The sequence below is a fragment of the Xiphophorus hellerii genome, chromosome 7 (genome assembly GCF_003331165.1).
Source record: "Xiphophorus hellerii strain 12219 chromosome 7, Xiphophorus_hellerii-4.1, whole genome shotgun sequence".
NCBI lineage: Eukaryota > Metazoa > Chordata > Actinopteri > Cyprinodontiformes > Poeciliidae > Xiphophorus > Xiphophorus hellerii.
The window spans coordinates 20,472,746-20,490,453 of NC_045678.1; the positions used below are offsets into that span (position 1 = coordinate 20,472,746).

The 17,708-nt window shown below is 35.6% G+C and overlaps 1 protein-coding gene across 1 annotated transcript; it reads right to left on the reverse strand.

Annotated features, from left to right (window-relative positions):
• Positions 1 to 2,837: 2,837 nt before the first annotated feature.
• Positions 2,838 to 12,125, reverse strand: snx4 (sorting nexin 4). Its single transcript, XM_032568110.1, has 14 exons — positions 11,976 to 12,125; positions 11,278 to 11,402; positions 9,728 to 9,869; positions 9,448 to 9,597; positions 8,915 to 8,962; positions 8,711 to 8,766; positions 8,258 to 8,330; positions 7,880 to 7,941; positions 7,542 to 7,607; positions 7,298 to 7,387; positions 6,170 to 6,269; positions 5,795 to 5,940; positions 4,451 to 4,565; positions 2,838 to 4,301 (listed from the first exon to the last, which is right to left on the reverse strand). The coding sequence occupies exons 1-14, from the start codon at positions 12,117 to 12,119 to the stop codon at positions 4,254 to 4,256; spliced, it is 1,365 nt and encodes a 454-aa protein (XP_032424001.1). The 5' UTR covers positions 12,120 to 12,125; the 3' UTR covers positions 2,838 to 4,253.
• Between the last annotated feature and the right edge of the window lie 5,583 nt (positions 12,126 to 17,708).

Below are 17,708 nucleotides of genomic sequence, written 5' to 3' on the forward strand. Positions count from 1 at the left end.
GAGGAGAGAGGGTTAGGTCTTTATTGAGGTGGGCGGGTCTCCCAAATACCGGCAGGCAAGGCTGTTGCTGTGGTAACACGAATTGATCCGTGATTTAATTAGTTTCGGCACCATAAATGCCAATAGTGTGACTAATCAACAAGTATTTGTTTTTATTCCGGTATTGCCCTGTGGAATCTGTTTTGTCAATCACCTTCTCGTCATTATAACCATGGGAACTAAGGACATGCATAAATATTTCCCGTACAACCTTTACTTACTTGTTCATGTCGTACTCACGCATTTCCTACCCTGGAAACTTAAAGACACTCATAACTGGAGGCAGGCTATACTTAACATGCAACATGCTTAAACACGCTTAAATAGCCAATACTTTATATATTGTGCAAATCACAAGGCATAGCATCCCCAGACTCCTGTTTGTCCCATGTCTATCCTACTTTTACTCCCATAAAGTAGAAGAGACATGGGCTGGCTAGCACCAAGTGGCACATCAGTCTCAGTAAATAGAAAATAACATTAGACCAGTGAAGTTTGTATAAAAATAATAAGTCTCACCTTAACATAAACTCGGGGTGTGTCTGTGCCTTAAATTTTTGTTTAACACATGTTTGATCTTCTCTCAGTAAAGTTACTTACAGTGGAATAGCCAGACAATTTACTCGAATAATATTAGTGGTACTTATTTACGTAAGTAAAAATAAATAAAACAGTGCAGTAAAATTACTCCTAAAATACAAAAAAAAAAAAAAAAAAAAACTCCAAAACGTTACATTTGGATTGAGATATTTTTGCAATGTTCACGAATCAACCTACAAACATTTAAAGGTATGACTCTAACTACATGAGTTTAAAATACAGCCATTGAATGTGGATCTGTGTTCAGTTGGTTTTGTTGCTTTAATAAAGAATATATCACAAAAAAGTGTACGTTTTTCAATTTCACTGCTCATACATTCGCTCCTCTATTGTAATATAATTGAAAAGTGAATTTCAGTTCATTTAAAAAAATGAAACACACGTAGTGACAAATGCAAGTGTTTATTACTGTTAAATTTGTCCAAATATCTTCAGAATCTTGGAATATCACATACAATCAAATTTAAAAAACGATTAGTAGCCTAATGCTAGAAGTCCTGAAGAATCTTGAAGACTGCTGACAAGGCATACTGCTTGTGGCACGCTGTTTTCAGTATTTTTAATCTAAACATATTAACTGGGCATGAATCATCTTCCCCACCCAGAGTGGGAAAAAAAATGTGGTAGAAAAAGGTTTACAAGCGATGTTCACTCAAGAGCTTGGCAGAGATTCATAAAGCGTGGATTCAGCTTCAAGAGCCTCCAAACATAGATATGTATTCAGGGCACAGGCTACAACCAGGGATGTCAGTAGGGTCCTTGGCTGTGGAGGAAATGATGAGAGGATGGATTCTCATGGTCTTAAGTTCTTTTTTAAGAATCAAACTCTTAAACTTTCGGGGAGGCAACAAAACCAATTGCTGGAGTGTAAAGCTTCCGCAGACAGTGATGATCTGGGAAGCAGTCTCGTCTTCTGTTGGTCCACTGTGTTTAAAAGTCAGTGTAATGTGTAATTGGAGCCATTTATGCTTCCTTCCGATGATGAGCTTAATGGAAATTGAGATTTTGTTTTCCATCAAGACTTTGATTACTTTTAATCCTACAAAGCTCTCAATGTTTTCCACTCGTCAGGCTATTCCTTAAAACAATAGGTATAATACGGCATATTTGAAGTCCTTGGTAATGATATACAGAAAATAAATTGTATCACATTCAAATCTAAATACTAAAATTGCAATGGCCTTCATTATTATTTTTGATTAAATTATTTGAGTATTTCTTGCAACCCAAAGAGCCTTTATATTTCTAGAAAAAACCAAAAACAAACAAACAAAAAAAACATGTATCCAGGAATAGCCAAAAAAATATATATGCATGCAAGACTTCTGGTGTATTTCAACATAATGTCTCTATTTTCACAGGCAGAACAAGTAGAACATCAAACATTTCACTCCTTTTTTGAGATGCTTTCTGGCCTAATTTTGAAACGGAAGGTGGCGCCATTTAGCTGTTTTCTATTGATTCCACTACAAGGTTTTTCTCCATGGCAGGGGTCCCAAACTCCAGTCCTCGAGGGCCACTGTCCTGCAGTTTTTAGATGTGCCACAGGTACAAAACGCTGGAATTAGATGGCTTAATTACCTTCTCCTTGTGTAGATCAGTTCTCCAGAGCCTTAATGACCTAATTATTCTATTCAGGTGTGGTGCAGCAAAGGCACATCTAAAAGTTGCAGGACAGCGGCCAAACAAACTGGAGTTTGAGACCCCTGCTCCATGGCATTACAGAACCAATTGCAATCATTTAGCACATTTCAAAGGTTTTTAACTCATAAAACATAATTGTGCAGTACGTAAAATAAAAACAATGGCTTGTTACAATTTAGTACAAAAAAAATTGTTTTGGTAAACAAGATTTTCATTTTTGGAATAGAGAAGATTTTGATCAAATTAGATGGAAAATAACTAGTATACAAAGAAAACTCTCAGTATACCATCAGATATTCTGAATGTAAACAGGAACACACCCAGGTGATTTTCCTATTACCAGCAGGTGTGGAGGCAAAACGCCAACATCGGGGAACGCCTGTTTGTGGTTAGCCAAATGACATTCAAAAGACAGACCTTTTATATGTTGTCCAGTTAAAGTCAGACTTTAAACGCAATAAGTCAAATAATAGATATTAAGATATGTAAAACTAGAAGTTTCATGTTACAAATGCTGAATATTGGGGAAAAAAATGAAACAAAATGAATCAAAATGATGTTTTCAATTAGTTTTAGTACAATAATTACATTTGACTCATTTACTATAAAACAAACATAATGCCTTAGCTTCAGAACATATCAGTAAATGGTACATCCTGAAAAAACCCCAAAGATTTGCAGCAATTCTCAGCACAACATTCAGATGTCAGATCCATTTGGCACCAAATTTCACTTCTCAACTGTTGTGATGAAATAGTTACTTATGTATTCAATTGGTTAATAAAATATCAAACAGTGAAGATGAAATTAATGAGTTACCTCTTTTTTTTTTTTTTGGTCACAGAGGAAAAAATTGTTGAGGCACATTGACAGTTGCTATAAAAGGTTGACAGGCTTTTCTTGGCCATTTCTTTTAAAACACCACTTGATTTGTTAAGGCAATAAAGCTCAACAGTACAGAAAAGGCAGAGTTTTGAACTCACATGAGCTGCTTTTCACACAAGCTAACAAGTTATGCAAAGTAGTACACACGTACACACTCAGTATTGACTTTTAGGTTGTACCTTTGACTGAACATACTCTTAGATCCTTTCTTTTAGAAAAACAAAGTCATATTATCCACCAGCCAGCTGTACCTTAAAAGCACTTGGTCATCAAAATATTGGTCAGCTTTCAATTAACAGTACCAGATATACCAAGTCTAATATGACATGACAAACCAGACTAAAAGGAACTTGGGAATGTAGTGGTTTTCTGAGTCTGTAGTGTGAGGCAGAAAGTGCTTCAAAATATATACGTCTTTGGCGAGTCACCAAACTCCTGGATATTACAGAAAACTGTTGTTGAAATTTAAAATTTAACAAAAGCTTTAAATTGTTTTTGTAGGTTTCATGTAAAGCAAAAAATAGTCAAATCAGCAACAAAAAAAAACAACAAAACTTGAAGCTGTTGGTGGTGCAAGTATTCACCACTAAAATTCATCCACTTATAGTCAGTTTCATTAAATATTGAAGAGTTCTCCACAGAAGGCAACACTAACTTGAGTTACATATAACAGGAACCTTCTTATGATTGGACTTAAAGAAATCTGCTGTGAAATCCATTTATTTAGAAAGAAAAAAATAACAAAAAGCACACTGATTTTAGAGTTTTGAACAGTTTGTACCAAACTTTCTTCTTGGTCATGCTGATGATGGGAGAATAAAGTCTTGATTGCCTGCTGACGTACAATTAAGACACAGGCATTCATAAAAGATGATTCAATTCAATACATGTCTTTTAACTCCATGGGCTGTTTTCAAGTAAATAAGTGAACGAGACAGGAGGAGTTGGGAGAAATAATATCAGTAACATTGAAAGCAAAAAGGAGGCAGTGTTTGCGGTCTCAGCCTGTCTCAGTGAGATGAAATGATGACAGGCCAAAGGGTGATTTTTTTTTGGTGCAGTGGTTGATTGGCCATTGAAAAGGCTCACATTTTATTGAAGCACTCTTTGGCGTTGGACCACACTTGTATTCCCTGAAAAAGCAAAAAGGTGGCAGAAAATGAGAATGTTTGAATTATGAAGAATGTTATACAGAAGAAAAAAAACTGGAATGAGAATGCCAGATAATCTAAACTACTAAATACATAAAGAGAATTATTTGGGAAAAATATGAGATGTGTACCTTTTTACACATGCTGATCTGCATGATGGCATAGCTGATCAACGCTTCACGCAAGTCTTTTTCCTTCTGCTCCTTGAACCGCTCAATGTCGTTCCATGCTTTCTCTACAAACTCTCTGATGACACAAACACAACCCATTATCAGTCTGTCTGTCAGGAAGAAAAACAACCGAGAATAAGTGAGAGGAAGAGGAAACTAACAATAGATGATTTTGTATGTTCTTCAGTTATTCATATGCTACTTCCTCTTTTTTTGTATTCACACAGGTGGCTTTTGTATATGAAACCACTGACTAGACAGACAGCTGTGCAACATCATAGAAATGCATTATCGACTACAGGGCTGAAAGCAACACTCAGCAGGGTTTGTTTGGCAGGGACAAGCTTCTAAGCAGACACAGCGTGGCAGGTAACCGTGTCAATTGTCGAAAAGAAAAGACAGGAATTGTGGACTCAGTCCTGCACTAAGAAGAAACTCAAATAAAGACTCACCAGAGCTTAAAAGGTAGCAAAGTCTTTGATTTTGTCTCACGCTGACTGCATGTTATCAAATATGTCTCCATTAAACATTGGCCACCTAACTGACTGAAAGATATGCACAACCTTTAAAATGCATAAAACACATTTGTCTGCACAAATGCGTAGTTGTCTGCACAACATCTGAATAACTTGCAATACTCAAAGTCATGATGACTGTTTTCTCAGCAATATACAGAAATGTGCATTGTCTTTCTGTTCTGGATTCAAAGTTAACATGGACCCTAAAAAGTGAGCTGCCTATACAGAAAAATAAGTGCATTAATTCAATTCCAAGAGCATGTTTTCATTCCAGTCAATAAAATGAATCAGAAGTTCTATCGCCCCCCCAAACTGACAATGTGTGGAGGGACAGTGTTTTCCAGCTCGTCATGAAAATGAACGGAAATACCAGCGGTCCGAGTTATGTGATCTCCCAATTAGTACATGCGCTGCTGTGATTGCTTAATAAGCCCCAGGGTTTTTTGGCAGATTCTTGAATTTCTTTATGTAGAAATATCATGTGTTACTTTATGAGCTCTTTCACTTTATCATTTAGTAAGACAGGTTCTATTTAATCATGGTTGTTTTTAATTCTACATGTCAGGCAATCAAGACAGGAATGAAAATCAACCTGAGAATGATTGCTTGATGGTATGAATAATTCAAATAAATTAGACTAAAATGGTAAAAACAAATGCAATCCAAAAAGGGATAAATACTCCTAAAGCCTTGGTATTACTCAATTATTCACCAGGCTTAGCTTAAAAGGCCGTTTCATATTATGAACTGAAACTTTAGAAAGTTCAAGTATGAAGGAAGGCCTTACTGGGACTCTGCGTTCTTCTCCTTCAGAGCTTCCTCTCCCTCTTGGATACTCTGTTCCAGGGCTGCCACCTTGCTCTCCCTCTGCTCCTGAGTCTCTTGGCCAAATAATTTACTGGTCATTCCCTTCAAAGAAAAGATTCGAACAGTCTGCATGCACACACAAGAAAAGAAAGAACCGTGTAAAGTGAAAGCAGAGTCAACACATCGCTCATTGCACAACTATTCCAAACTTTAGTTACAAAAAATAAATAAATAAATACATCACTGGTTAATGTTTATTTGGACCACACCACACAAAAGCCTTATTAGTGTATTTTGAATTGGACACATGTTTTGATTTGGTACAAATGAGTGAGAAAAAAGTTGTTGTTGTTACCCCTGTCTCCAGCTCTTCTTTCTGTTGCTTCTTGTAGGAGAGGTCCTGTGCTGCCATCTCCAGCTCGTACTGGATCAACTCATGTTTTCTACAGACTGACCTAAAACATACACATTTTTTTAAATGCAAAAAGTAAATCTTTAAATTAATTTTTGTTCCAGTCAATGGTATTCTTTAAAATACCTAATGTAAACATAAGGATTAGAATAAAGGACATATATTTTTAATGCAGCTACATTAACAGACAGATGTTCTGACAGGATGGCAGAGTTGCAGATGTTCCAAACAGGAACACAGTAAAAGGCTCTTAGAGGACATGCATTATTGCTTACAATTTGTTGTGGCTTGGCGACTGTGCAACAGCAGTACCAGCTGCTCAACTGTGCCATAAGCTGCTACCCACATGTTTTTAATTCATCCTTAAAAACAAAATAAAGGCAAACAAAAATCTGCTGATATTTGAGAGTTAGGTAAACCAAATAGCCAACTGGTAGATGAGGCTAAACCGTCAAGCCAACTGAAAGGCAGAATGCCCCCCGGGTTCACAGTGTTTACATTATGTCAAGCCTTAAAAGTGGTAAGTGGAGTTTGATTTTCTATTATGTCTTACATAATCAACACAGCCTTGATGCATGTCCAAAAATAACTGTAGCACTCTTGATAATCATTCATTTTTAAGGATACTTTGAGTTAAAAGAGGCCTTGCAAAAATGTTGGGCATCTGTTACACAGATAAACAGAGTTATGGACTGTTTGTATATTTTATTACACATATTTTAAAATATAAAGTAAACATTTCAAAAAGGAGCACGTTTTCTTTTTTTTTTTACCGAAACTATGTGTGACAAATGCCAACTAATATTTGTTGTTCTGCTTTTTTCTGTACTATGATTAATACTTTGCACATTCAAGTAGTTCTATCTGGAAAACATAAACATTTCAAGAAAAAATCCAAACCATTTATTTGAAAGGAATAACATAAATAGATGTAGTACTGATTTATAAGGCATAATCACTTTAAAAAAAATCTAACAGGTAGGGGACTCTGGTTGAGGCAAAATGGAGGATCACATTTTAACATTTTATGGCTGTTGATTATAGGAGTTTCAATCTTTTACAGTAATTTACCTGACAGCTTCTGTGTAGAAGAGGTATTCCTTCAGTTGGTCTGCATAGTGCTCTTCTTCTTCAAGAATGTCATCTATTGATGCAGCATACCTAGACACAAACACAAAAAGGTATTTATGTAGAGATAAGCTAAAACAAGATATGTTGTGTCACTGTTTGCACACAGTGCTAATCTGTAACTTAGATAAAATAATCAGGTTTTACCAGAAAGGTAAAAGTTAGAAAGTCTCAGTCTGCTACTTACGTATCCATGTGGTGGCCAGCACTCTGCAATCCATCTCCCATTTCTTTTTCTATAGCACTCCACTCACTGAAAAACAAAGTTTTGAGCACTGATTTACCCCAACAGTTCTCTTTATTTTGTTGAAGCAATACGAGTTCTAAATAATTATTTTTTCTCTATATTCTTATATATTGTTCTACATGCTTAGATTAGTAACTAAAGGATTAAAATGGCACTTAAAGCATAACATTTCTGACAAAGGTAATTTTTAATAAGAATCTAAAATACTTACAACATCAAAACCATTTAATTTAATTGTTCAATTTAGAAAAAAAAAGCCATAGACAATAGTTTCTTACCTGAAAACTCTGCCATAGTTGCCATGAACTTTATAAACCCCATAGAGTCTGTCTGCAACTCGCTGGAATAACAAACAGCCACATATTTATTTTTTTTTAATTTTTATTTACCTTAGGTACCAGTAATTTCAGGATTTAAAGTTACATTCCAATTAACGTCAGAATATTCACTAAAAATGTTACATGGGGCCTAATTACATGTGAGTATTGCTCCAAAATGAAGAAGGCTAATAGCAGATTATGTACAGAAATTAAAAGACTGAATGCCAGCTTATGTTCAAAAATATTCACAAACATCATATTACAAACACAGATCTATTAAAACAAAATACAAGCTAAATATGTGTATTTGATTATCTACAGTGTGTCCAAACTTACTGCTCTTATCCTGAGTAACTGAGAGATGACGGTGCTCAAATCCTCACTGTAGTGTTTCAGAGCTGTGAATCGCCTAAAAACATGACAAATCCTTCATTTGTTTTTCAGTTTATGCTAAACTTTAGTTTAATGATGCAAATATCTTTCTAAATATCAAGTAAATGTCTGATGAATTATTTTTAAAACCACTCTTTATCTTGCAACCTATTTTACTACAGTCGTCATGGATTTTGTTTAAAGTAAAAGTGTAAGCTTCAGCTCCAGAAAACTGCTGGAGTTAAAATTCTTTTAATAAGAAAAAACTATTTCTAGGCTAATAGGTGTCACTTTCTTTTCTGTTCTTGAATTTCTTTAGACAGAGGTGTGATGTGTTGCTTTGTGATCTGGTTTAGCCTATTTTATGTTGCAAGATAGTTTCTATTTCAGTTAATTAAAAAACTGTTTTCCACCTACTTGTCAGGATTCTTGACTCTGAACATGGCACTTAATGACTTTAATCTGGAGTCCGCCTTTTGGAAAGGAAGAAATACTTTTTCTGTTTATATACGACAAGCAGAAAATCTAAAGATTTGATGAGATTTAATATCATAAGACAAAACTGATATCACAACTACTAACACTAAGCAGATACATTCAACCACATTAATTTGATCCAACCTTGTCTTGGAAACCTGTCTCCAGGACTGCTTCCCTCCATCCCTTCTCCTGTGGACATTCAAAGAACACAAAGCAGACAGAGATACAGTCAAAGGTCGACTGGATCAGTTCAAAACATAAAAGTTGAAAGTGATTGAGAAAAACAAAAGGCCAAAAACTGTGACCTTTTAGACAGAGTGTACTTACTACTGTACCTGTGTATCATTTATCCTTTCAAAATAATACAACATAAAATAAGCAGAAGAGTTACATGAAAACTGCTAAATAGAAAGCTTAAAGTGAGTCTGACACAGCTCAGTGGCAAATTATCTTCCGCTAAAATTCTGTTTTTTAGCTGAATTTTAGCTAAAAGAATTCAGCTAAAAAAAATTTTAGCTGAATTTTTTCAGCCCTTGTAACTCTTTGTAACTTTCAGACAAAAGAAATGTTTGAATCACTTTTCTACCTCAAGTTTTAGATCTGCTACAAATGTTCAAGACGTTAAGCAACAGTGGAGTAAAAAAGGGTCATGACTTGTATATTTGGTTGCAAACCTCTGTGAGAAAGAGGAAAAAAATGCTATCGTTTGACAGGACAGGATGTGATGCAAGACGCAGCAGGAAGTTTTCCAGACCAACCCTCCGCCGCTCTACAAAATCTGGGTCGAGGTTATCTGCTGAAAGCTTGTGCCACACAAACTCTGCCTGCAAGAGACGGGGTCAAATCAACACATCAAAAATAGTAAAGGTAAAAACACAGATCCAACAATTTCCATACTATGAAACTGGTTTAATTAGTAGTACATTGTTCTACCATCACTTCAATCTCACTCACCCTTTTCTCTGGCAGTGGAGGGACGATGATATAGGGATAAGTGACCAGGAGATATGTTCTGAGAAGCTCAAACTCACTGTAGCGTCTCCACAAAGTGTCAGGTGCCACTGGTGTACCTCCTTCTGAGACTGATTCAGCTGGCCTTCAGGCAGGAAAACAAATGGAATTAAACAGCAGAAAAGGAAAAGGAAAAAAAGATATTCCACCCTAATGTTTTAAGTGCATGTATAATATGTATGAAAAATGCTTTACTGATACTGATACTGTAGTTACCAAAAAATAACTACAGTATTTGTAAGCACTGTAAAAAATATATTATCAAAAACCACTGCTGTTGATGCGTCTGATTTGCATATTTCAGTTCTGTGGGGAAGGGCCATTTTATTACTTAATTAGCACACAACAAACAGAGCACTTCTAATGCTTTTCTAGTAACTGAATCAACCCAGCTTAAGACAAGAGTCCACTGTACAACAGCTCTTCCCACTTTAATTATAATTTATATGTTTATAAGTTGCTCATTCTGATGAGGTCATTCTCAAAGATCAATAAACTTTAAATTCTAATGAACATTTAACACTGGAACTGGAAGATATTTTAAATATCCAAAATAAATAAACAAAACAGAACAGAAACAGCAAATTAAATGAACTATGAAGTCTCTGTAAACTTTGAGACCAAAGCACTAGACAAGAAAAAGAGAAAAGCGATAAGACATGAATTTGCTGGTTCATCATGTAAAACACTTCAGGCCTCATTAGTCAGCTGCAGTGTTCATTACTGCACAACTAGGCAGAGGCTGGCCAAGAAATGGCATTGATGGGATACTTAAAGGATAAAATCACTTATAAGGTTGGCCTGTCTCAGTTCTGCCAAATGCATCTTAATCTTCAGGACTTCATAGTCCTGAAGATCAATTATGGGAGAAAAGTGGAACTTCTTGGATTGTGTGAATCCTGTTTTATCTGGAAAATGTGGTGTAAAAACTGAATAAATGATCTTTACCAGAAAGCCCTGAGGGAAAATATCCATCAGTTTTTTAACCGTCAGCTCATGGACACTTGGCTTATGCACAAGGACAATGATCCAAATCACACCAACAAGTTCACACCTGACTAGATTGTAGAAATTAATGTTTTGAAGTCTAGTCAAAAGTCTAAACTTAAATCTGATTGAAGTGATCTTAAATAGGCCATCCATGCTGAAAAACTCTCCTGCAAAGACAAGTGGGCCAAAATTCCTTCACATAAACATAAGACTTTTTGCCAGTTATCAAAAATGCTTGATGGCTGTTGTTGCTGCCAATCAAATTCGATTGATGATTTTTATGCAAGTGTGATAAAAGGGTAAAAGCAGAAGAAATCTGTAAAGTGGGTTAATGGTTTTCTACTGCATTGCAAAAGCTTGTTACTGTGAGCGTATTATGCCAATAAATGTGGTACAAGTCAACCCACTGTGTTTATCCACATCCCCGTGAAGCTGTTGGTACATTGGTTAACTGAAGAAAGCATGAGCAGATATGATCAGATATCCATCAGTTCATAACCTACCGTGTTTCTATGAGGTAGACAGTGTAAGTTTCTTGCATGTTAACCGTGTTCTTTCCTGTCCTCTTATCAGCCTCTGCCACGCTTATCTCCATTTTCTTCAGCAGAGCCGTGCCCCTCTCCACCATCTAAAATCGTAAATATGAACCAGAAACATGAGCGAGAGCAGCAGAGGCACAGCAATGCCAGCCCAGGTGTGCAGAAAAGCTGTGACATATTAAGTCTTTTGAGCAAAACACAGTACAAATATATACAACAGTCAAAAGAGTAGGAAAAAAAAATCTAGAACTTTTCACTTAGTTTATGATATGCAAACAAATCGCGGAGCATATGAGTCACCTGGATGAATATAAAGTTCATTCAAAGTAAACAAAACGTCCTGTTTCGGCTGCTAACTGGCAAGCTAACACCGAGAGCAAAGTTTTAAAAAGTTACTGTACTCTCTGAGCACAAGCACTTAAAGCGTATATTTCTAACATTAACAAGCAGATACAAAGGTTGAAATTACCGCTGAATTAAACCTTCCGTAAAACCGTAAAATCTTCTTACAAAACCCAATGGAAAAGTATCCGCTGCTAAGCATAATTCGGCTAGTTTAGGCCACACTGGAAAGTGTTTTCTCTCGGGATAACTTGAGGTCGCTTTAAGAAAGAAAAGAAAGAAATCTCTGCTAATTTAAAAAGAATAAAACAAAATACAACCGTGTTTATTATGTTGTTCTCCGACTCCGTTGAAGTGATGTCGGTGTTGCAAATCACAGCTACCTCGTCGCTACTTCCAGAGTCTGCCATGATCATCTGACTCCTGCTATTATTGCTGCTGTCAGCTGAGCTGGCAATGCGCATGCGCACTACAGGAAAAGCCCTGGAAGTTCCAAATTGGGCTTAAAATAATGAATAAAAATATGAGAAATACACAGCACATTAATAAAGAAGTCACCCATAATTTGGAATTAAATCAAAAAGAAAATGGTTCAATTATCATGTATCCATTTACTCGAGCAATGTAAAGCACGTATTTTTTTATAAAAACAAATCAAATAATAATTATGTAAATTGTAAGAATTTGAAACACCACATAGTCCGTATCAGGACAATAATAGCACAACAAAATAAGAATACCATTTCTTTTCCATTTTTCAGTTGACAATGTTTTTGTATGATTTTTAGGTAAATATAACACAACAACAGAGAATAATATTATTGGCAATAACAGAAATAATTCTACACTCCTACAATACTGATTTTATCATAAGTTCATATGACATTCTTAATGTTTTAATTGTTCTGCATGATTAATGTTTTAATTCTGAAGACTTTTCTTTGGCAAGACTGACATCTACTGGTGTTACATTAATGTAGTGATTTGTTTTTCCCTTGGTTTGGTTATGCACTCATTTTTGATTCTCATTTTGTCCACATAAACATACCAACTTTTGAAAATGTATAACATGAATAAACAAACAAATAAATAAATAAAGAAAGAAAGAAAGGAAGGAAGAAAACAAAACCATTTGATCTTGTCAAATCAAAACCACAAACCTAGATGTATTTTCATTGGTAGCATGTGAGATACATGAAAATGAATTTGCTCATAATTTTGAAGTGGAAGTTAATCAATACCCAGTTTCCAGATTCTTTTAACACATAAAAAAGTATGGCATTCTTTCAGCCTCCTGACTCAATACTTTGTGGATCCAAGTTTCACTGCAGTTGCAGCTGCAAGATCTTGGGTTATGTATTTACCAGTTTTGTCCATCTTGACAAACTTACTGAAAATGTTTTTACATTTTTGAGAATAGCTTATACGCAGTCAAATCAGATGAAGTGTATCTGGAAACAACAAATTAAAATTAGATTTTCACATTGCGTGAGTGGGAGTCTGTGACTGGGACACTAACAACTTTTTGATATCACCCCAATAACTCCAGTTGCATGTGACTGGATGTTGTCATTCTGGTAGATCTTATAAATCTAAAAGGTCTTAAATTATTCTGCACTCTATCCAACTTCCTATTAATTCTGACTAGTTCCCACATGCCTGTTAGAGAAAATCATTCCATCAGCATGATGCAACCACCACCATGTTTCATTGTGGGGATGCAGGGTGATGATCTGTGTTAGTTTTTCTCCAAACATGTAAGTTTGCTTATAGTCTAGAAAGTTATATTTTTGATTTAATCTGATTAGAGCATCTTCTCACCATGTATTTGCTGTATTCCCTGCATCACTTGTGGAAAACTGTAAATAAGATTTTATATGGCTGACTTTACATAATGGCTTTTATTTGAACATATTTGAACACTAGAACATAAAGGTCATGAATATAAAGCACACAACAATAGAGATGCAGACATCTCCTCCAGAGTTACCATAGGTTTCATTGTCAGTCCAGTCATCTCAGATGGCTGACATGTCTTGATAGATTTGTAGCTTATTCTTTCTAGTTTCAGATGGTGGATGGAACAGTGCACTGTGAAATGTGCAAAGCTAAAGAAACAATTATATTTGCCCAACCTTACTTTAAAGTTCAGAATAACTATTTCTAACTTGTCCCATGTGTTCCTTGGACTTCCTGATGCTGCTTATTCACTAATTCTGTCTAATAAACCTCAGAGGCCTTCACAAAAAATCAGTACTGATCCTGACATCAAGCTACACACAGGGTTTTATGAGAATAAAGGTTACTGAACGAAAATCTGAAGTGAGCACCACACTTTTTAGATTCTTAATTTTAAATAAAATTGAACACAAAATCAAAATTAAATGTCTTTAACAAGGTGGTTGTAATAATACAAAACATAAAAAAATTATAGGTTGCGATACTTTTTATTAAATTTGTGTGTTGGCTTTTTTGTAGAGCTCACCTTTTATTTTAAATTGTTAGACAAAACAGCATAAAACTTTCTGTTGGCTCAAGAAAATAAGGCAACTAAGGCCCAAAACAGTGTAAGAAGCACCATGGCTCAGGTTAGGTTGCCTTTAGTGCAACATTGTAAGACTTCTGCAAAAAGAAAATACAAAAAGACATATTTTGAGGATTTTTTAGTGAATCTTTATAGACCCACATCTTTTTGAGTGGAATGTGGGATAACTCAGGCTAGCAAACAGAACCGGGATACAACACTTGAGTTCCTGTGGTCACAATGTTGTGCAGTGTTTAATGTTTAAAGAGAAGGGTGGGGCAGCATTTAGTGAGGAAACATTTTGTATAATTCCACTGAAAGAAGCTGAGTGTTGGGATGTGACACGGATGAAAAGGACAACGAGGTGAAGTGAAACTGCACAAAAAGGGGAGAAAAAGTGCCACACTGAATTGCTGTAAAAGGATCAGTAGTGCACACTCACCAGGTATGGAGGGGTTGAGGGGGTAATGGTGGGATGTGGTTTGGGGCTGCAGCGTGTCCGGAAACCCAAAGCTTGTGCTGTGACCAGCCGTTGTCTCAGCAGCAGCATAGTTCCCATTCTTTCCTACCACTGACCTCAAACCAGCCACCACAACTTCCTGTCCGGACACATGGGCATTCACACATATTGACACACACACATCAAGTCCAATTTGACTTACTATAATTGGCTACTTGACAACTTTTTACAACTGTCTGACCAACAGAAGCAATAATAGCAATTTATATTGCACTATATGTGCGTGTGGGTGTGTGTGTGTGTGTGTATGAGACAGAGAAAGGAAGGGAGGGAGAGAGAAAGCAAGAGAGAGAGTCAGACAGAGAGAGACAAAGTTAAAGAGAGTTTTCACATAATATTTTTGTGCATTTCCTTGATTATTAAATATTTATTTAAAAGTACACTATGTTTTCACTGTGATTTAAAAGCCAAGTGCTTCACAACACTGAAGAATGGGACTATTAAAATATCATTTGGTTCAAAACAGCAATTAGTGACTTTTAATATGTTAGCCCACATTTATATATACTGGTAACTGATAGATTTTTGGCTAAAGTATATATTCTTATTATTTATTTATCAAATATGCATCAAAACCAATTAACCTGTTTAATTTCATGATTATCTGCCAGTTGGTTTGACCAGTTCAACAGCAGAGGGAAGCACAAAACCACATGAAGCAACTTGTTGCACATTAGTGAAAAATATGAGTAAACAGTAAAATGAGTAAGAATTTCTTTGTGTCCTTCATTCATTCATTCATTTGCTATATCTGCCTAGTCCTTTGGACGGGCTATCTACAAAAATCAGTGTGTAAGGGGCAGTGTGTAATGGACAAGAACCAGGCTGGTGATCAGTATTAACGTGTCATCATTGAAAAATTAAGATTTTGAAAACCACCAAAATACTCATACAAAATAATATTAGTTGATCTTTTTAATTAGATTCCATGAGAATGAGTCAGTAAAGGAGTTTTCTTCTTCTGCCCTCTACATTGAACTGGACATGGCTGGACAGCTGGCTGAAAGAAGACTCCTCAACTTTTCCCTATCTTACAAAGAAAACAAATTCAGTTGTTTGGAATTATTTGTGGCTGTAAAATACATGGAGATTCATGGTGTAGAAGCTAAAACGTGTCTGTTCTATCTTTCTATGTATCAGAATCTAAATAAATACAATTAAATAACTTTAATATGTTTTCAGTAAACCATATGTAGTATTATTAGGAGCTCTGTCTGTGAATATATGGATTTGATCATGTCATACATTATAATAAATTGTTGTGTAAGCGTTCCAGTTGTTGATACAGACATTTTTGGATCAGATAGCTGTTGGTCATGTTTCAGCTTATATTAGTTGCATTCTTTTCAACCTCAGTCCAGTGGGGAGAAATCTGGATTTAGAAATGTTGGCAGCCTATTGGAACACTCTGATCCAAGAAAGAAACATTTACAGCCTACAAAATATATAAAGGGAAGCTTTTTACAGTTTGATGGTAATTGCTAATCAACAACATATGCTTTTCTCTTAATCAATCTAAAAATGTTAAAACCAATATTTTATTCAGCTCTTTCTGGTCTTCTTTGCTCATTAACATGAGTAAAGAACGCATAAGCAAAGAACAATTAGTAGATGCAATGTTATAAGTAACATTGCATTTACTTATAAATGTTTAATTTCAATTTGCAGTAAAAATGCTTGTTAAGTTGCGAATGCCACAACAGGTTTTCAGACCATTTCAACAGCACTTTATATCCAAGGAAAGATAAAGAGTTGATAGTGTGTCATTTGAATTAACATCCCAGCAAATGACAAGCATGTTAAAAGAACCTTCTGAGGCTTATTAGATATTTATTGGTCTATAAAAATATTACAGAACATAAATGCACAAAGTGCAACATTACAGATGATTTATTTATTCTTGCTCGTACAACAAAATCAAGTCCAAGTTCTTCATTAAAATTCTCAGAATCAAAACCAGGAAGTGTATCACTCTTAACAAATATTTTTCATTTGTTAAAAAGATCTTTTTGGAGCAAAAAAAAACCTTGGAATAAAGCATCTTTGAAGTCATTGAGGTCATATGATCTGTTACTACATCTTCTTCAGCCCATTGTGCAGGACTTAATAAAAAGTCTCATGATGCAAATTACATAAAATTTGGAAAGTAAAAACCAGTCTGAGTTTACTTCAGTAATTTCCTTTGTAAAACCTTGATAAACTGAAATCGTTTTATTCACTTTTTGGGTCATTTTTATAGTAGTGTTAGACAAATTGAGTATATTCCAATCTACATAAACACAAAGATAAATTGCTAAATTACTGAGCACATTTCAAATGACTAATTTGAAGTATGTCATATTTCAGCCATGTAGCAACATCATTAAATTAGGATTTGAAAGCCTTATGCTTGTTTAACTTTGTATACAGCTTGCGGCCAGTCAACACTGCTGTGAAAAATTACTTAAAGAGCTATTTAATTTCAGATTTGAATTTGCTGTCCGTCATCAGCTTGTTGACAAACTCAGAGGTGCAATTTTCATTGAATCCTTCCCTGCCACAGTCAAGCTTACACACACGTGTGCGCACGCATTTACTGTAAATAGGCATACACACATAGGCACACATATGCAAGCACACATGCAGAGTGTGAGCAATGCAGTATAATAAGTAGCATGGCAGAAATGTGGTCAACTTTGCCCCATGTCCAATCATTGAGAAGCCACATGAAGGCTTCTTGGTATTAAAGGACAAGCCTTGGTTGGCTGGGAGGGAATCTGTCATGCAACAAGAAAACTGTTTTTTTCACCCTTTTCGCTTCTTTCATGTGCTCTCAGCCCTGCTTTTTTACTCCTCCGAGTTCTGTCGCTTTTCCAGTTTCTATCCTTTCCTCTCCCTATTTTTTTTACTTCTTCTCGTTACTTCATTCATTTTGTGGTACATTAGCCTCAGTTGTAATATTCTCAGGCTTAAAAAGCCTAGACCACTGGAATGTTCCGTCAAAAAGGTGGGCGGACCTGGGGGGGCGGG